The 21,605-nt window shown below is 39.8% G+C and overlaps 1 protein-coding gene across 4 annotated transcripts in view; it reads right to left on the reverse strand.

Annotated features, from left to right (window-relative positions):
* The window catches only part of chrna7a (cholinergic receptor, nicotinic, alpha 7a (neuronal)), a 50,299-nt gene that overhangs the window by 21,078 nt on the left and 7,616 nt on the right, over positions 1-21,605 (reverse strand). For 2 of the 4 annotated variants that reach the window (XM_054770431.1, XM_054770430.1), the window contains exons 1-3: positions 20,434-20,552; positions 10,433-10,572; positions 5,848-5,892 (exon numbers count right to left, since the gene is read on the reverse strand). In XM_054770431.1, the coding sequence (XP_054626406.1) occupies positions 5,848-5,892; positions 10,433-10,572; positions 20,434-20,488 (240 nt within the window). In that variant the 5' untranslated portion in view covers positions 20,489-20,552. Of the gene's footprint in view, positions 1-3,031; positions 3,157-5,847; positions 5,893-10,432; positions 10,573-20,433; positions 20,553-21,605 lie in introns of those variants that run through there. The other 2 variants (XM_054770432.1, XM_054770433.1) reach the window with 2 other exon arrangements.

The raw sequence follows: 21,605 nt of genomic DNA on the forward strand, positions 1-21,605 counted from the left end.
CTTTTATTCCTGGTTCAAGATTTCCCCTACAATTTTTTAAACCTGTGGTGGTGGGCTGGCTGCATGGGAGGGCGGACTGCTGCCGCTGTGTCGTGCCACTGCTGCATCTGCATTTTTTTTATTATGACAAATAATAACAATTGTTATTTGTTTTTTTAATATTATCCGTCCCTCTATTTTCTATGCCACTTCTCCTCATTAAGGTCACGGGGGTATTATGGAGCCTATCCCAGCTGACTTCGGGCCCACGCAAGCATGGGGAGAACATGAAAACTCCATACAGAAATGCCCAATGGAGATACAAACCCAGGTCTTCCCGATCTCCAGACTGTGACTGTGACCGCCTCCGCTCTCATCTCATTGGCTGATTATCGGGGCACCGCCTACGCTCTCATCTCATTGGCTGATTATCGGGGCACCACCTACGCTCTCATCTCATTGACTGATTATCGGGGCACCACCTACGCTCTCATCTCATTGGCTGAGTTATACAGCACGTATGTGAGTTTGTGTGAGAGACAGGCTTGTCCCTTCAACCTCCCTTCCTCTTCGTATTCCCCCTGAAACTAACTTAAACAATTAAGTTAAGTTACAAATTAAAATTTTGCACACAGCATTATCTTGGAGTGTGTGTGCGTTTGTCATGTTTTTTGTTTTTCAGTTTTATTCATTTACAGTAATCTTATTTATTACCTTATTTTATATTGGAATGTTACCATACTATGCTTATGCTAACGTTTTCTTATATTTTCCCACCATATTTGGTGGACTTTGAATATTTTGACGTGCCAAAGGGGTGAGTTTGGGAAGATCTTGGAAAGAATTAGGCTATTTACATGTATTTTACGCTTCGTATAACATAAAATCCCTATAACATAAAGGTTCTCGGAACAGATTGTTTACGTTGTAGGGGCGTCTACCGTACTGTACATTTAGTGACGTGCCTCTTTAGCACGTCTACAAGGGGTCTGTTAGAGTTGATAGAATTAGATAATGTAGTACTGTAGTGTTATTCTATGATTGCGCTGGTTTCGTTTTCACTTTTGCACAGACCGGCCTATCTGTGCGAGGTTGAAGGTCAGGCAGGTGTAACAGACAGGTTGCATGGCAACCTTAGCACTCCTGCTGCATGCCTGCACACTTGTGTACAACAATGCACTCTTGATTGACACAAGCTCGAACCAGTTAAATGCCGACACATAAAAAATACACACTGATCTAATCAGGAAGGAGTCCAGCATTGTCTTTGTGACATTTTCCAGACGTTTTTTCACTAAATGACAGAAAAGTGTGTCCATCTGATCTCTTCTTGCAGTAAAATTTTTCTCTGAGTTCTTACAAAACTACAATTTGGAATATGTTGAATATATGAAATATATAAACTTTAACCAAAATTACATACCTGAAAATATAAATAGAGGTCAAATGAATGATCCAAATATCAAGACTATCAATAGTAGTCGTAGTAGTAGTGAGTCTTGGGATCGGATCGATACTAGCATGATGAAATTAATACATTTTTCAGCTCTCTTTATTTTCACAAATATCTGTGAGTTTGTTGTGTTGTTAAAATATATAGTATTTTTATATTGTTTACAAACACGAGGATTGAGTTCTTGGACACTGAATTGTTTTTCAGGCAAAAAGTGTGAAAAATTGAATGAGAGACAAGGGTAGTTTTTGCTTTTGTTTACTTATTTTACACCCTAAGTTCTCAAAGTGAGGTACACGTACCCCGAGGGGTGCACCAATTATAATAGGTGGGTACGTGAATAAAAATGTACAACAATTTGCACCTAACACTCAAAATTACGAGTGTGGTGGAATGCCTCACAGTGCAAGGAGAACAGAGCAGAAAGGGGACAGCTCACAATGTTGTTCATTGTTGTGTGTGCATCCTATGAACAAATAAGTTTGGTGATTATTTTGTGCATTAAGAGTGTTTCATCTGGAAGATTTCATTAATATTGGTGTTCCCCTGAAAACTATACTTCAGCTACTGCTTTATTGTGATTGTTAATCTTTACCCTTCAATTTGGTAATAAATGAATATGCAGATTTAAACCATAGCCATTGTGAGTGGACAAAAAAGTTTAACTAAAATTCAAGCCATTCAAACGGAAGAATGCCAGACTGATTGATCAGACTGTAATAAAAGATAGTTACGATGATTAGTTATCTATTTATCAGTGTTCATGTGAAACTTTTGCAAAATGTAACCATGCAAAATAAAATGTTTGTATTGCTATAAAATTAATTATGTTCAATATTTCAAGTTAATTAAGATAAAAAGGTTAATGTTTTTTGAGTGTGCAGGAAGAGGGGGTACATGGCTTCGGGTCAAATGTCTGAATGGGTGCACGACTGTAACAAGTTTGGGAACCACTGTTTTCCACACAGTTTTTTCCAGTTGCTAAAACACAAATTTGCAAACTATGCTTGTTTTATCAAAAACTTAACACAATTTTCAAAACCACACACCCAAACTACAAAATACCTCATATAGCCTATAAAATTAAGCACTGTATCCAAAACTACACAGTGCATGATCAAAATCAAACCAGCACACACTTCATTCATATTACCAGATTGTTGTCTAACCAACAACACATACACATAATGAAAAGCACTCCCATCTTTAGTATGCTTTGTTACAATACTAAAATAATTCCAAATGTAAAAAAATTCATCAGATTGTTCACTTGCACAGAAATATTTATCTTATTCAAACATAGATATATTTACATTGGAGTGAACTAAAATATCCTCACAAAAAGCAGTAAACTGAAAAAGAAAATTGAAGAAGATATGTAAAGCAAAAAAGGTCTGACCGCAAGGCCTCATCCACATCACAGGCAATACCTTCCCTTACCAGACAAGGAGGTAAAGAAGCGCCTTGAGTGCCTTATCCATATCTGAATGGCACGCATATCAATCTCATCACATGCCTCTTCCATATCCTGAACAACAGGCATGCGCACAAAGAGCTGCAGAGTGTTTACCTTCCACCACCATGCCTAAAAGAACTCACCTGTGGTCTTTTCATCGTGCTTACTTCCCAGTTGATGTGCTAACAATTAAGCATTGAGGTGTTTGGCTGGGTGCTCCATATATTATTAGCCAATTAGCTCAAATATTGTCATATATTGGCAGTGCCTGGAAACAGAAAACGTGACTTTGTCAGATTGTTGTGTCTGTGAGAACTGTGTTCAGTGCATTTAAAAAGTGTCATTTTTAATTTGAAAATGTGTGTAAAGCAGAAAAAGTGTAGAATTTTGGAGATTCCAGAAGGGGTTTGCTCTCTGTGTGTCATCAATTGAGCTAAGCAAGTAATTTTAGTGTGCTAGCAATTGGAAAAAACTGTAAATTAATTTTGCTCAAACAACTGCATGTACTAAAATGCAATAATTGTACTTTTTTTGCTTTGGGATTTCCGATAATATTGGCCAATAATATCTATCGGCTGATATTTTATAAAATGATTTATCGGATCATATCGATATAATTTTCTTCTGCCGATAATGATATTAATGTGTGAGTGATGACATGCTCCAGAAAGCAACAAACTCAGTATGTCCACTGTGTGGAATTATTCCAAAGTTTTGCTTTCGGATTGTAAATATGCAATTTGAAATGATTGTACAGTGTGACAGTTTGCTGTTTGTGTGTAATGGGTCTCCACTTAAATATACTGCTCAAAAAATTAGAGGAACACTTCGAAAACACATCAGATCTAAACTGGGGGAAAAATGATCTTGAATATCTTTCCTGATAAGTGGGTGATGTATTAGTAACAAAATGATGCCACATAATTTGATAGAAATGAAAATGATCACCCTATAGAGGGGGAAATCAAAGACACCCCAAAAATGAAAGTGAAAAAATGATGCAGCACACTGGTCCATTTTGCCAAAATGTTATTGTAGCAACTCAAAATGATTCTCAATAGTTTGTGTGCCCCCACGTGCTTGTACGCATGCCTGACAACTTCAGGGCATGCTCCTAATGAGACTACGAATGGTGTCCTGGGGGATCTCCTCCCAGATCTTGACCAGGGATATCAACGATCTCCTGGACAGTCTGAGGAACAACCTGGCGGCGTCGGATGGACCTAAACATAATGTCCCAGAGGTGTTCTATTGGGTTTAGGTCGTGGGGGCCAGTCAATGGTATCAATTCCTTCATCCTCCAGGAACTACCTGCATACACTAGCCACATGAGGTCGGGCATTGTCGGGGACCAGGAGGAACCCAGGTCCCACTGCACCAGCGTAGGTTCTGACAATGGGTCCAAGGATTTCATCCCGATACCTAATAGCAGTCAGGGTGCCATTATCTAACCTGTAGAGGTCTGTGCGTCCTTCCAGGGATATGCCTCCCCAGATCATCACTGACCCACCACCAAACCGGTCATGCTGAATGATGTTGCAGGCAGCATAACGTTCTCCACGGCATCTCCAGACCCTTTCACGTCTGTCGCATGTGCTCAGGTTGAACTTGCTCTCATCAGTGAAGAGCACAGGGCACCAGTGGTGTAGTTGCCAATTCTGGTGGTCTATGGCAAATGCCAATCGAGCTCTACGGTGCTGGGCAGTGAGCACAGGGCCCACTACAGGACGTCGGGCCCTCAGGCCACCCTCATGGAGCCTGTTTCTGATTGTTTGGTCAGAAACATTCACACCAGTGGCCTGCTGGAGGTCATTTTGTAGGGCTCTGGCAGTGTTCATCCCGTTCCTCCTTGCACAAAGGAGCAGATACCGATCCTGCTGAGGGTTGAAGGACCTTCTACGACCCTGTCCAGCTCTTCTGGAGTAACTACCTGTCTCCTGGAATCTCCTCCATGCATCCAGGTACCGCAGTGATGCCCTGGTCAAGATCTGGGAGGAGATCCCCCAGGACACCATCCGTAGTCTCATTCGGAGCATGCCCTGAAGTTGTCAGGCATGCGTACAAGCACGTGGGGGCACACAAACTATTGAGAATCATTTTGAGTTGCTACAATGACATTTTGGCAAAATGGACCAGTGTGCTGCATCATTTTTTCACTTTCATTTTTGGGGTGTCTTTGATTTCCCCCCTCTATAGGGTGATCATTTTCATTTCTATCAAATTATGTGGCATCATTTTGTTACTAATACATCACCCACTTATTATCAGGAAAGATATTCAAGATCATTTTTCCCCCCAGTTCAGATCTGATGTGTTTTCGAAGTGTTCCTTTAATTTTTTTGAGCAGTGTAGTTGCGCTGATTACAAATGAGAAACAAGGAACACTGCTTTCCAGCGACCGTAAAGCCACTGCACAATGTGCCAAACAGGAAACAGAAAACCACAACAAGGGCACAAAACAGGAAGTCCAGCCTATCATGCGGAATATGATAGGTTTCATAATAGATTCAGCTATGGTTATACGAGGGGAGTAAGGTGTCTGTCTTCAGTACTTCCAATCTATGTGTGTCACACCTCAGGAAGACTTGAGAGTCACATGCAGCGTTTTGGCAGTTTTTATACAACTTGTATTGTATATTGCAGTATTGTCTTATTTTGCACAAACAGTGCTATTTTGCACAAACAATGCATCTAGTGGTATCACAATAAATGAGCACAACTTGTTCATTACAGTATATGACATTAGTTTGAGGGAGGATCTGCTGCCCTTATCAGTGTCGGGAATGAAGTGCCTGGAGAAAACCCACGCATGGGCATAACATGCCAAGGCTAGACAGAAATGGCCACACAGTGATTTGAACCCTTGGTCTCCTGACTGTGCAGCCAATATGCTAACCACCGTGAATTGTAATCCAAAATACTTATTAACAGTGTAATTATAAAAAGCGTTAAGTCTTACCATTTGAAACCAGACATTGGTCGTCAACACTTGGTTCTTCTCATCCTGTCAGGGATAAATATCATTACATCGTTCCTTTGATGGTACCTTTTGTGGTGTTATATGGAGGGATGTCCGATATTGACTTTTTTACCAATAATCAATATGCCGATATTGTCCAACTCTCAATTTCCAATTTCGATATCAACCAATACCGATACCGATATGTGTAACATCACATACCTTTTTCTTGAGTAAAATTGTTCTAAGTTAAGTTCTTGCATCTTGATTTGTTATTTTTGGAAAGATTTAATTTATTTAACTTTATTTATTTAACTTTCATGTTCTTATTTTATATTCTTATTTTATTGCAATAATGATGATTGCTTTGTTTAAATTATTATTATTGTATTATGTTTTTCGGCACTACTTTGTGCTCTATAGCTTAGCCACCTGAGAAGATCAAATACATAGTTTTTGGTGCCTTGGTGTGAATGTATAAACAAGAGGCATTAACTTAAATTTCTTTGAAGAAAGGCGGTTTATGAAAGTAAGTACATTTATTTTTACTCACAACACAGCCTTGCCACATTCAATATGGCAGAGACGTTGACGTACAGTAAGGCTCAGCATTTGATGCGGCGTCTACATATAGGGTTTTGACAACAGCACTTCCTGTTTCCCAGCGTGCTTTGCTGTACTGCTGTTACAAATTGCTGCTAAGTTACACGTTTAGGTTTGGTTTGGTTTACTTTTAATTTGAGCATACATGCAGGTTACAATGGAATACATCTCATGAATCATTTCACAGTTCCACATGTCCAAAAGGAGTAGGAAGAAGCAAAGCTTATTTAATCCTACCCCCCATCCATTCCACATCTTGTGCAGTATATTATTCACTTCCTGTATTCCATGTAATATTATTCCACATAATAATCGGTGTGTTAATAAATAAATAATACAAAACAAAAACAAGCATGACGGAACAATAAATATAATTATTAAGATAATAAATAAATAAGATGAAGACAAGCATAATAAAGCAAGTTCAAGACTCTTCTGCCTTGTATTTAGCAAACATCAACTGCTAGTATTGTTTTTTGAATTCGCTCGTCTTGGTACATTGTTTTATTTGCCTGCTCAATCCGTTCCATAATTTAATTCCACATACAGAAATGCTGTGGCTTTTCAGCGTTGTTGTTGCATGTAAGTGTTTTAAGTTTAATTTTCCTCTAAGATCATATTTCTCCTCTGTTATAGAGAAATACTGCATGATGTTTTTGGGTAACAAGTTGTTAACTTTATGCATTATTTTAGCAGTTTGAAAATTTACTAAAGCAGCAAATTTTAATATCTGTGATTTTAAAAATAAGGGGTTTGTATGTTCTCTATATGTGGCTTTATGAATTATCCTCACTGATCTGTTTTGCAGTATATTAAGTGAGTGAAGATTACTTTTAGAATTATTGCCCCATATCTCCGCACAATAAGTTATGGTAATACCAAAGAACAGTAAAGAGTGTCGAGTGATTTTTGATCAAGAACAAATTTTGCTCTATTCAATATTGAAGTATTTCTTGCCACCTTTTCTTATATATTTTTGATATGAGATTTTCCGTCTATTATGATGCCCAGAAATTTGTTTTCTTTCTTTCATTAATTATATCGAAGGTTTTTATAAGATCCATAAATACTGCACCTGCACACTTTCTGTGGTCTATAGCATTAATAATTTCCTCCATGATTTCAATCAGTGCCATAGAAGTAATAAGGTAATAAGGAAACTGGTTGGTAATTTGTAAATTGATTATCTCAATTTTTGAAAATTGGAACCACTTGCGCTATTTTCATTTTAGGAAATGTTCCAGTCTGAAATGATAAGTTACTGATATATGTTAACGGTTCAACAATCTGATTGATATCATACCTCCTTCATATCATCCTTATTAGTGTTTCCAACAATAATATAGTGCTGTGCTGCTTTCTTAGTGCTGTTGCTTATAATACTATTTAAGATGCCCCAAGTTGCTCTCATGTTATTTTTATTCTTATCTAGTAAATGACTGTAAAATTCCCTCTTGCACACTCTCAACATTGTTGCCAACTTATTGTCATAAGTCTTTTTTTTCTGCTTCTTTAGTTTGTTGAATGATGAATGTCCTGTATAATGTATTCTTCTTCTTACAGGCATTTGTTAGTCCTTTTGTCATCCATGGCTGGTTGTTTTTCTTTTGCTTCTTGGACTTTTCTAGCCAGGGACAGTTCTTATCGTAGAGCTCCATATGCGTAGAAAGTGATCATATGCTTCAGCCACATCGTTTGCACTGCAGACAATCTCCCATCTTTGTTCTTCTACATCTTTCCTGAAAGCGCTGACGCTATCCTCTGTGCACAGTCTTTGAAAAGTCTTTAGCCACCACCTGTCTTTTATTATAATGTTCATTGTAAATTATAAACACTGGAAGATGATCACTGATGTCACTAATAGGCCTCTAGTTGGTGAATATATTATCGATAAGCGTGGCACAGTGGTCTGTTATTCTGCTTGGTCTAATGGTCTAATGATTTTAGGATATAGACTTAAACTGTACATTGTGTCTATGAAGTCATCTATTTCCTTGTACTTATATGGATTCAAAAGATCAATATTGAAGTCTCCACATATAAAAATTGTTTTTTGAGCGATGCCTGTAAAGATTGTCTTAATCCAGTCCTCAAACATTCAAATCCTTGACTTTGGAGTTCTATATACACAACTTATGAACACAGTTTTGCTTTTTTCTTTACAGATTTCAATCGTTTTACATTTTAGGATGTTGTCAATAACAAATGACATATTCTTCACCATTTTGTGTGTGTGTTTGTGTGTTTGCCCATATACACAGCCACACCTCCTCCACTGTTTTCCTTTTCCATGTTGGGAGACCTCAGTATTTATCTAGATCCTTGATGTCTTTGACAACAAGAACTCTGGCCTCTGGTCCGCCACTTCATTTGAAGAATGCAATTTGCACTCCATGTACCTTGGATCCTTCCTTGCTTCCTCAGATCACGTGCTTTTCTTAGCAATTTCAGCATTGCACTTTGTCAGATGGTCGTTCATGTAGACGTTTGTACCTTTCAGCTTCCTTGTTTCAGCAGAGCAGTGTTGAATTTCCTATTAGTGAACTTGATGATGATGACGGGTGTAGTGCTGTTCCTGCCATACAGTGCGATACAGGTGTCAATAGTTTGGATGTCTACGTCCACCTCCTTAGCTTGCAAAAAGGTGGCAACTTGTTGCTCCGTTGAGGTGACATCCATTTCATCTGGTTCGTCATTATTCGCCACTGCCCTGGCATAGGACCTAGGTTTGATCCGAAGCCCAATCATGACCACATCAATCATTCGTGTGTTCTGATCCATGTCATCTATGGTGGTTTTCAGTTGCTCAATGATTTTGTCTTTTTCTTCAGTCTCTTTTTTGAGAGTGGCTCTCAGTGCTGCATTACTTTCCTGTAATTCTTTGTTCTCCACTCTCAGACATTGAACTTCATCCGTCAAGTCCTGGACCTTCTTCATTAAGGAGCCCATGTTTTGTTGCAGGGAGCCCATATTTTTTTGAATGGGATCCAGCTTAATTACCTTCTTCTCAGTATGCTCCAGCTTCTTGTCAAATTTCAGTAGTGGGTATCTTCTTGCTTTTGTGCAATGGTATTTTCTTGCTTTTCAACGATCTCCTGGAAATTCTTTGTAGCTTTCCCCATTTGTGCATCAACATGATTACTCCAGTTGACGCTTCCAGGAGAGCATGTACTCATCGTCAGGTCTGGGCGGCGGAGGGGTGGGTACAAAACTTGTGCCTCCGGATATAGGCGACTAGGGGGGAGGGTACAGAACCGGCACCTTCCATGCTTTTAACCAAATCCGGAGTGGTTCTTACCTGACCTGACCTGAACCTGACCTGAACTGCTCGAGCCGCCGTTAGATCCGCTTCTTCTCTCTTTTATATTTGGCATTATTGCGATTGCTGAGCGAACCGTCTCGGGTGTTGTCAATTAGCCGTTAGCTTGTTTTACACTGCCTTGGTGTTTAATATTCATTGTAACAACTCGGGCTCACATAGTTGTTGATTATTCAACATTATTCGTTGATAATGTCTTGTCTCTTGTTATCTACCTATTACGTTGCTGTGTGATGTTTGTTTTTTTTATAGCTCTTTCTTTAAAGACACTGTGAGTAAGAATATGTGAAATGGTAACCCCCCGCGTTTTTTATGGTGCTGATAAGTTCATTGTCATTGTGAGCTCTGTTTTACTCTGCTTGCTAAATAAATAGTTACTGCTTCCTCATAAGCTTGTCAGCAGCACAGTATTGACTACATGATTCAGCAATGCTGCAATTTGGTAACGTTGGCGCGAAAAGCTCTATATCGTCTTTCAATGTAGGTTAAAAACGATACAATTTTGGCTGATATCACATTTTTATGCCAATATCAGGCCGATAATTATCGGTGGCCGTTATTATCGGACAACCCTAGTTATATGTTGACACATTCAGTCCAAACACAATCACTTGTCATAAAATATACTTGTGTTGCTATTATACAACAGCAGAAGTTACATACCACATCCACGATCTGCATGAGGTGGAAGCCAAGTTTGACCATGAGAGACTCAGACTCATTGAGGACTGGTCTCACTAGTGGATTGTAGTTAACCATCAGGTCACGATATAGTCTCTTTTCATTTGCACCTTGAAGAGAAACTATGAAAAAAATAATACACAAGTGAATGAACTGTTTTCATATACCCCTAATTTGCCATTGCAGCATCCACAATTGGTATACCACAATTACACCGTAAATAACGCTATAATAAAAAGCCACCCGATAATCGTATTTGGCTCATGACAAATGTAGAGAGTTCATGCAAAAGTTTACATACTAGTATCGAAACGTGCAATAATTATGCCTTCTGACACAAATCTTAAGAATCGTATTTGGCAGGCATGTCTTTGGTGATACTGTGGAGAACTGATACACTTCTGTTTGGACTGAGAAATCAGCCTGCCTCCCTTCGGTATGATATTCTAGTTGATTAATCTCACATCAGGCCTGTTTTTCCAATTAACACACAACCAACTCCCTTTCTCTTCTCATACATGAGTAAAGGGGCCCTATCATGTTTATTTAATGGACTTAAAAAAAAAAAAATTGATCCCTGGGGAACTGACCACACCTACTCTGGTTTGCTCTAGCCGACGACCACAACCTCCCGCCACCGGGCAGAACTGCATAGAGACACGCCCTCTCTCAACCGGTTACATGCTAATGGTTATCAGCAAACGGTACTGGATATAACTGGATATAAGTGTTGAACTGTGCTTTTTTTCACGAGCAGCTGCCCCTAAAGTGGCTAGAGCAGAGTAGTAGTTAGTATGTCTTTAGCTCACCGAAAACAAAAACATTTCCCTCTGCTGCCTTACTCCGATTAACAGTAGATACACAATTCTTACATCCCAAAAAATGGAAGAATTGTCCCAAAAACGTCCTACTTTGTTTGACGGTCCTTTGACGCACCTTCTAAGTTTGTCCCATGCTGCACAAATCGACTACTACAATGTATTTTTCCCTTTTTTCTTTCACCTCATATTTGGTTCCAAATGCTGATACTACTGTATGTTGGAATGGAGAAAGGTATGATTTGATGTATTTGTATGGTGCACCTCCATGAAAAACAAACTCCAGGCTCGTACTGGTGGATGGTGGGTCTGTATTCCATCCATCAGTTCATTTTCTATGCCGCTTATCCTCACTAGTTTCACTGGAGTATGCTGGAACCTATCCCAGCTGACTTTGGGCGAGAGGCGGGGTACATCCTGGACTGGATCGCCAGCCAATCGCAGGGCACATATAGACAAACAACCATTCACACTCACATTCATACCTATGGGAGTCTGCAATTAACCTAACATACATATTTTTGGGGGCATGTGAGGAAACTGCACACAGAAATGCCCAAACGGAGACTGAAAACCAGATCTTCCCAATCTCCTGACTATGTGACCAACATGCTAACCACTAGTCCAACGTGCGGCCCATAAAGAATGTAATAATCTTTAATAATAGGCCGCATGGTGGCATGTACCGCAATATGATTATTAGTTGGGACAATCTGGATTCATTTTGTGCTTTTAATTTGATGCTGTTCCTGACATAGTTTTATACAATACATAATAAAGAATATAAATTAGATGCTATAATGTACTTACGTTTTTGCTGATGTGTTGAAAATCGTTCCTGATCTTTTCCTGTCTTTTGCCATGGTCACATTGACACAAGCCCCCAAATAGCTGTCCTCGGCTATGCCTGCCAGTAATACTAGATTGTAACACAAATTGTAGCCTGCAGTTCAAAGCAAAAATATCTTCCAAAAGACGGCTGACATCTAAAAAACACTCGTTAGTTGGGACACTCGTATGCTACCACTGTATGACAATAACAAAAATATTGGCCGTATTACTGCTGCGTTTCCTCAAACTACGGTGTGGGCCGAGGGTCAAACAGGATGTGCGCACGTTAATCACGCGTCAAATAGTTCCGTTAGAGTAAACTTCCATTATCGCGTTATTTGACAGTCGTAGTATGTGTGTGTGTATATATACAGTATATTAAGGGTGTAACGATTCATCCACTACATCATTGTACCAATTGTACCAATTTATGTTACTTATCTCCTATGTTCCAACTACATCCATCTGTGTTCAGCAAGTTGCCATTCCGGACGACATATATCAATTTAACACTGTTTAAAAGGTAATCAATCGATTGCATCAATACTAGAAAATAAAGCATTGGATTTAAGCATGGCAGGCTTTATATGGATGTGTTTCATTAGCATTTTTAATGATAAAAACGTTAAATGTAACAATTTTATTTGGCATAAGTTGATTAGTCATGCCTGTTGAGTGGGGGCATGGATGACGTCATGTAAAGGCGACTGTTGTGATTACAGTGTGGTTGGCACATGAGGAGCCGACGTGTCCTCTCCAAAGAGCACAAATACGCCCTACACCTCGGACGCTACACTCAATTCAGTCTGCCTGTGATGTCATCGCCACACATTATACTATACTGCTCAAAAAAATTAGAGGAACACTTTGAAAACACATCAGATCTAAACTGGGGGAAAAATGATCTTGAATATCTTTCCTGATAATAAGTGGGTGATGTGTTAGTAACAATAATGCCACATAATTTGATAGAAATGAAAATGATCACCCTATAGAGGGGGAAATCAAAGACACCCCAAAAATGAAAGTGAAAAGATGATGCAGCACACTGGTCCATTTTGCCAAAATGTCATTGTAGCAACTCAAAATGATTCTCAGTGGTTTGTGTGGCCCCCACGTGCTTGTACGCATGCCTGACAACGTCGGGGCATGCTCCTAATGAGACTACGGATGGTGTCCTGGGGGATCTCCTCCCAGATTTAGACCAGGGCAGCCATGAGCTCCTGGACAGTCTGAAGAGCAACCTGGCGACGCCGGATGGACCTAAACATAATGTCCCAGAGGTGTTCTATTGGGTTTAGGTCAGGTGAATGTGGGGGCCAGTCAATGGTATCAATTCCTTCATCCTCCAGGAACTACCTACATACACTAGCCACATGAGGTCGGCCATTGTCGTGGACCAGGAGGAACCCAGGTCCCACTGCACCAGCGTAGGTTCTGACAATGGGTCCAAGGATTTTATCCCGGTACCTAATAGCAGTCAGGGTGCCATTATCTAACCTGTAGAGGTCTGTGGGTCTTTCCAGGGATATGCCTCCCCAGACCATCACTGACCCACCACCAAACCGGTTATGCTGAATGATGTTGCAGGCAGCATAACGTTCTCCACGGCATTTCCAGACCCTTTCACGTCTGTCGCATGTGCTCAGGTTGAACTTGCTCTCATCAGTGAAGAGCACAGGGCACCAGTGGTGCAGTTGCCAATTCTGGTGGTCTATGGCAAATGCCAATCGAGCTCTACGGTGCTGGGCAGTGAGCACAGGGCCCAATACACGACGTCAGGCCGTCAGGCCACCCTCATGGAGCCTGTTTCTGATTGTTTGGTCAGAAACATTCACACCAGTGACCTGCTGGAGGTCATTTTGTAGGGCTCTGGCAGTGCTCATCCCGTTCCTCCTTGCACAAAGGAGCAGATACCAATCCTGCTGACGATTGAAGGACCTTCTATGGCCCTGTCCAGCTCTCCTGGAGTAACTACTTGTCTCCTGGAATCTCCTCCATGCGTCCAGGTACCACAGTGATGCCCTGGTCCAGATCTGGGAGGAGATCCCCCAGGACACCATCCGTAGTCTCATTAGGAGCATGCCCCGACGTTGTCAGGCATGCGTACAAGCACGTGGGGGCCACACAAACTACTGAGAATCATTTTGAGTTGCTACAATGACATTTTAGCCAAATGGACCAGTGCGCTGCATCATTTTTTCACTTTCATTTTTGGGGTGTCTTTGATTTCCCCCCTCTATAGGGTGATCATTTTCATTTCTATCAAATGATGTGGCCTCATTTTGTTACTAATACATCACCCACTTATTATCAGGAAAGATATTCAAGATCATTTTCCCCCAGTTTAGATCTGATGTGTTTTCGAAGTGTTCCTCTAATTTTTTTGAGCAGTGTATACGTATATATAGTGTTGGACCACATTGAGTCATATGAGTGCTTTGAAAGTTAAATCCAACTCAAAGCCTTTCAAAATCATGGATCGGAGCTTCGGGACAAGATTTAAGGTATGTAGGATGTAAATCACTATATTAATTTAATATGAATTAATTTTATATTAATCTACTTGCAGATGAAATTTTTTAAAAATCTGATGGTGCGAAATATGTTAATTTTGTCCCGGAATTACTGTGTACATGCAATTTGTAGTGTGGCATGGAAATGAATACAGTGTGCTGGTGCACTGTGAGTGCGAGGCCTAACATGAAAATTATGACACTTTATTTTCTTCCCTGGACTTTTTGATTATCAAAAAAATTACGTAAATGGCTACTCTGTTGACTTTTAAAACAAATGTCACAGTCCAAGTTATATATTTTGTTGTACGGTTGTACTTGCCAATGTTTGTGGGTCGATCACAGCTTTTGTCTTGTCAATGGTAAAGCAATGGGAACCAAAGCCACTATTTTCCAGTATGAAATGTGCTCTAACTTCTTTAATACTTGGGATAAAGAAGTCAATGCAGTATCAAATTAAAGTTGAAGTCATGTTTTATCAGATAGAATTAATCACAGACTAGATTTAATTCAACCTGTTAATTCATTCATTGTTAATTTTACCTGAAGTGTTGGTTCACATTCAAATAAAATTTTAATGCATTTGCCATTAATTTGCCATTAACTTGTTTGTTGATATCCACAACCCACGTGTTCTTTTTAAAACTATTGATTCTGTTTTTAAACCACAGTCCATCCACTACACTGGAAATATTATCTTATTGCACTTTTTTAATGATAAGGTTGATATACGAGCCAATATATCACCCGCCTCATTTAATTTGTCTACATCAAAACAGTGCTCTAACGTTTTTTTAGCAGTTTGAACCTGTGTGCTGGTCTTTATTACAAAGGTAGTTGATGGATTTAAGCCCTCTTCCTCTCCCTTTGACACAGTCCTCCCTCGCTTTTTTAGGGAGGTGTGGACAACTATTAGCCCCTAGGTTTGTAATGTCATCAACAGCAGCCTGTCCTCTGGTATTGTGCCATCCTTTTGTAAAAAGGCTGCTGTCGAACCTTTGCTTAAAAAAACGGATCTTGATCCTTCAATTTTATCAAATTATTGGCCTGTTTCAAAACTACCTCGTCGCAAAGATTTTAGAAACAGATACAGCCTTTTATACTTGTAGATGAAAATGGGATTTTGGAACCTTCCAGTCAGGTTACAGAGCCATCCATAGCACTGAGTCTGCACTTTTAAAGGTTTTTAATAATCAATTTTTAATGACTAATTATGGTGGTTCAGCCATCTTAGTGCTTTTAGACTGGACAACTGCTTTCAACATAGTGGGCCATAGTATTCTTTTATCTTGCTTGGAAAACTGTGTGGGTGCCAAAGGGAAAGAAATATGTGCTCATGTTTAACATAAGGACTGGCCACACAGTCATAGTCAGGAGATCGGGAAGATCTGGGTTCGAATCTCCATTGGGCATTTCTGTGTTGGTGTGCCAACGCCCTCCTCCTATTGGTTCCTTACACTAAGACTGGGAGGACTCTGATACTGGCTCGTTAGCATCTATTGTTCTGGCTCGGCCCCTGGCTCCACCTCATTTGCATGACTAAGAGCTGTGGGTTTTGGTCTCAGTAACCTGCTGAACACAGGGTCCAAATTAAACCTCAAACCACCATTCCGATTCAATGATGGGTTCTGTTGTTTGACAAAAACAGCTTCCTTTACTCCTCTTTCAAACCATCTGTTTTCTTTGGCCAAAATCTTGACCTCACTGTCCTCAAAAGAGTGATTGGTAGCTTTAAGGTATAGATGTACTGCTGATTGAGGACCACTAGAATTGTCCCTGCGATGTTGATAAAGCCTTTTTTGGAGCATTTGCTTAGTTTCCCCAATGTAGTGCTCTTTGCATTCCTCATCTTTACAGTGGATGGAATAGACCACATTGCTCTGTTTTTGGTTTGGAGCCTTGTCTTTAGGATGCACTAATTTTTGTCTCAGGGTATTTACTGGTTTAAAATAGGTTGGAATTTTGTGTTGCCATAAGATCCTCTGGAGTTTTTCGGAGACCCCCGCTACATAAGGGACTACCACTCCTCTCCTTTTTGCTTCTGTGGGCTTTTGGGTTTCTTTCCCTACTCTCTTCTTTTGACATTTGTTAAAAGCCCACCGCGGTGATGATGTGACTTCACTTTTCGCATCTGTCCCCACCTCAGCAGCAGTCTCGGTGGTGAGAAAGAGACTGCTTGAGGACTCAACTCTGCATCGGAGAACAAAACTTAGTGCTGACCACATCTGCCAATTATTGGAAATTTGCCTTAACACTACATATTTTCAGTTTAGAGAGAAATTTTACAGACAAATTCATGGTTGTGCTATGGGCTCACCAGTCTCACCCATAGTGGCAAATCTGTACATGGAAGAGATGGAGGAAAAGGCTCTCACATCCTTCTCAGGGACAAAACCAAGGCACTGGTTTAGATACGAGGATGACACCTTTGTCATAATCAAAAAACAAGAAATTCAGTCTTTCACAGATCACATCAATGCGGTGGACACCAATATCAAATTTACTCGCCAGGACACTAAAGAGAATCAACTAGCCTTCTTAGACTGCAAGGTAATTATAGGAGAGGACAGACAGCTACTTACAGAGGTTTTTAGAAAGGCCACAGACACTGACCAATACCTGCTTTTTGAATCAAACCATCCACTACAACATAAACTAGAGGTTATTAGGACCCTCCAACATAGAGCGGAACAAATACCAACTAGTGCTGAGGGAAGGAAAAAGGAGACACAACATGTCCAGAGAGCGCTCTCAACCTGTGGGTACCCCCTCTTATCCCCCCCACCCCCCACCCCCCGCCCCCGTTTTCTTTTTTCTTCTTCTCTGTCCCCTCCTGCTCCGGTCCGGTCGCTCCAAATTTGCTTAATAACAAGCATCTAAGTCAAATAAATCCTGTATAACAGGGGAAGTGTATATCATACTTCACCCTGGCAGAGTAAATCTGTTGAGCACTTGAGGGCATTTAGATCTACAATTCTATCTGCCTAAAGGCTGGACAGGACAGGGGTAGAAAAAAAAAAAAAAAAAAGAAAATGTCCGAACATCAAACTGTCTGCTTACACAAATAAATCAATACTTACGACTTACAAACAAATCAGTACACTAAGTCCCCAACTTACGAACACAATTGGTTCCAGACGACCGTTCTTAAGTCGAATTGTTCTTAAGTAGGAGAAAAGGTAATATTACCAATGATATAGGTATATACATGTACGTGTATACATATACAATATATGTGTATGTATGTAAATATGAGTTTGGATGCAGTAGTAATATTAAACGAGGATAATTAATGAAAAAAACAATAATAAAAATGATATAATAATACGTAATAATAAATGTTATTTACCTTTGAAGCGGAGTGGTCGAGCATACGTCGTTGTGGTGGAGTTGGAGGAGGAGTTATTGAAAAAAAGGACAAATCGTCGTTGTCAGACTCTTCTAAGAGGTAGTGTTCTGTGGGTGGTGTACAATTAAGCAGGCCTATTAACTCTTCATAAACTTTAATCACGCTCTGTCAGGGTTGTATCATACAGCTAAAACCTAGCTTTCTATTTACCGGTAGCTTTGTCTGCCCAGCCTCTGTTGGTCCCACTAGCAGTGTCACAGTGCCCTCTACTGGTCAAGCATGTACAGTCGCAGTATAAATACTGATTGAGCGACTACAAGGCAAAATAAAATAAAACATAGACCAGTCGGCTTGTGTTTGTATCAGCGAGTGTTCGCTAGTCGGGTGTTTGTAAGTTGGGGACCTAGTGTACTTTCTAATAAATCAATACTTACGGCTCTCCTTGGTTTGCACCGGAGAGTTGACATTTTATAAGGGCTGGATGGAAGTATGCAAGGAATCTTGGGATATGATGGGCCGTAAAGGATGGTCTGAATGCAGACTTCCATTCAATGGAGAAGGAGGACACATTTTTTGGCGGCATTTGGAGGAGCCTTTGCGGACTTTCTAATTTGGACAGCCTTCACGCGGCACGATGACGTGATGCAGCCCACAAATGCGGACTAGGAGGCTGCAGACACGGGATTTAGGCACAGCCTATGACTGACAAGAGGGCTCACTTCGTTCGAGGGAAAATGCGCACAGGGGCTGAACAAGCCTGTCTATTTGGAGGTGAGAGAAGAGGAAAACAGACACGCACGCACCTGGCAGCATTTCAGGGGCGCCAAAATTATTGAGTTTGTTTTTATTTAATTTATTATTGTGGGATGTTTTTTTTTCTGAAAGAGAAATCTTGTCATCTTTAATCTCGCATGATCTCGTGACAACCCTTCTATAAACACATATTGTACAATATACTATAGAAAAAAACATTCCATCATAAGCATCTAGAAGAGGACATCAATAAGTCTTTCTTTGGACTTATTGATGTAGTCAATACATCACAGTGTATTCATCAAACCTCACTGATTTTACAAAAGACAATAGTGCTCATTCAGTCATCTATCATCAATCATCTATTATATATTTATCTATTCATTACAATTTTCGTGTAATTTTTTTCTATACTATACTCTATTTATTTATTCAAGATATACTGTCAGTTTTTACTACTGTATTTACTGTTAATTCTTTAATTATGTAATTGAAGGAGCCATATCTTTCTCATTTCAGGGGCTTTTAAAATTATATTGGATCCCAGTTGGCACTATAGTAACTCTCATTTAATAAAATGCTCTAAAAATTTCAAGTTGTGTACATTGTTATCAGCAAAGAGTAAAGACTTTCTGGCTGCCATTTACAAAACACGGTACTGACCAGCAGACATCAATTACTGCTGGACTTCAAGTTGTGACATGACAAATGTAAAAAAATCGTAGAGATTTAGGAATCATTTAAAAACACACCAGCCTCATTGGCACTTCCACATCACATCATAACGCTTGTCCTCATTAGGGTCACAGGTAAACTGGAACCTATCCCAACTAACTTTGGGCGAGAGGCAGGGTACACTCTGGACTGGTCGCCAGTTAATCGCAGGGAATATTGGGCTTTTGGGTGAAATTTCAGGATGAACCCAAAATGCACTATATCTGTTTGCAGGTGAAATTAATTTGACCTCCTGTAAATGTTTGCATGCACATGTCCAACTATTCAACGTTTCAGTACTTTTTCCACTTGCTGCATGGCAAAATTCACAACAGGTGATTTTTTTTTTTTACATTTTTGTGCAAAAAGTACTGAAACATTGAACAGTTGCATACTGTATGTGCAAACAACCCTATTGTGACCACAACCAACATGGGCACAAATATGGAAACTCCACACCTGACATTTTGGAACTGAAGTAGCCTTTTGGATGAAAGGTGAAACATCATCAACAAACAAGAATAATCCAGTAACTCAATGCAACCTTTGATGATTAACAAACAACTGTGTCCTTGTTTTTTTAACAGTAGATGAAAATGCTACTGAAATTGGCAGTCATTTGAATTATCTAAGATACAGTATAAGTTTGCATCCTGAATCGACACTTGTTAAACAAACAAAAGGCCCATTTAACCTTTGTGCATCACCATGTCCTGGATTACTCAGAATCTACTACAGTAGACTTTACTCAGTCTGTATTGATCGCTAGAATTTTGTAACAATTCTCGGAACCTTGACAGTTCTGTAAAGAAATACAAGGTGATCAATAAATTACCATGACATAGAAGCCCAGGCTCTAACTGAGAAGCAACAACATGTTTGACACCGTTGTGAATGACAAAGTGGAAATGTGACGCCAGTGACAGCAAGAAAAAAGTGTTATCCAATCTCTGTGAGCGAATTCATGATGATGATTTTTCAGGTATGATATTGACAGCCTACCTTGAACTCTGGTGGCACACACTAGCAAAACAAGTAGAACATCGCATGGGTCCATGGTGGGCCAGGATAGCAGTGGGAAGATATGGTCTGGACCTCTGGGTGTGTGCTGGTTTAACAAATGTGTTGGTGTGGGCGTTTGCTGAATGACTCCTCCTCCCAATGCTTTTTTGTAGATAGGACAGCAACATCCTCCAAATATCCCCACCATGTGATTTTTTTTTTTTACAGACATGAAACATATACATACACAAACACATACCATCCCAGCATCTTTGGACTATGTGTTATGCAATAGACGAGGAATATAGTTCCCTGGGGAAATTGAGTGGAATGCAGCGTGAGGTCAACATATTTAATGGAGAACAGATGTGGACATCAGCTTCACAGTGAAATGCAGTTAGCTTTCTGGTTTCATTTACATCTAATGACAACCAGATTCATTAATTAATAATAATAATAATAATAATGTAATGGTTTGTAATTTGTTTTGAACATGCATACAAGTTACACCTGAGTACATCACACAGTACAATTCCACATGTCCAAAAAGGAGTAGGAAGAAGCAAAGCTTACTTAATCGTATCGTATCGTAATCAATAATAGATTAAAACGTATAAGGTGGCATTGCCTTTTCTATGACAACCAGCTCAGTTCAGAAAACTTCCCCCTCTTCTTGTCCCTGCTAAACTTGCCTTTTTTGGGTCCTCCTCCCTTGCTTCCCACAGGATAGGCCTGATATGTCATGCCAGAAATGTTGGGAAAGAGGCCGTCTGGGGTTTGGTTGACCATTCCAGGTGGCTAAAGACCAACAGCTTCACTGCGTTCATGATTAACCATTGGTGTTTCAATTTTTTGTAGGTAAATACGGTGATCATTGGAGACATTTGTTAGTGTGATAAACTAGGTAGACCTGACAGAGCCAATAAAAACTGGGCATTACAGTAGAACCTAAAGCCATCATCATGTGTGACTACATAATTTGTTAATCCCAGTCCAGCGTGTACCATGCCTCTCGCCCGAAGACAAGCGGTACATAGGGTGGATCATTTGTTAATCATGTGGGTTTTCTAATGTAGTTTTTAGCTTACCTTTGTAATATAATTTTTGATACAGCTCTTGGAGACGTGTTTAGACTTGTGCTTTTCAGTCAAAACAGGACAAGATTCCACCAT

Source organism: Dunckerocampus dactyliophorus, chromosome 3, assembly GCF_027744805.1.
Source record: "Dunckerocampus dactyliophorus isolate RoL2022-P2 chromosome 3, RoL_Ddac_1.1, whole genome shotgun sequence".
In the NCBI taxonomy this organism is placed as follows: domain Eukaryota; kingdom Metazoa; phylum Chordata; class Actinopteri; order Syngnathiformes; family Syngnathidae; genus Dunckerocampus; species Dunckerocampus dactyliophorus.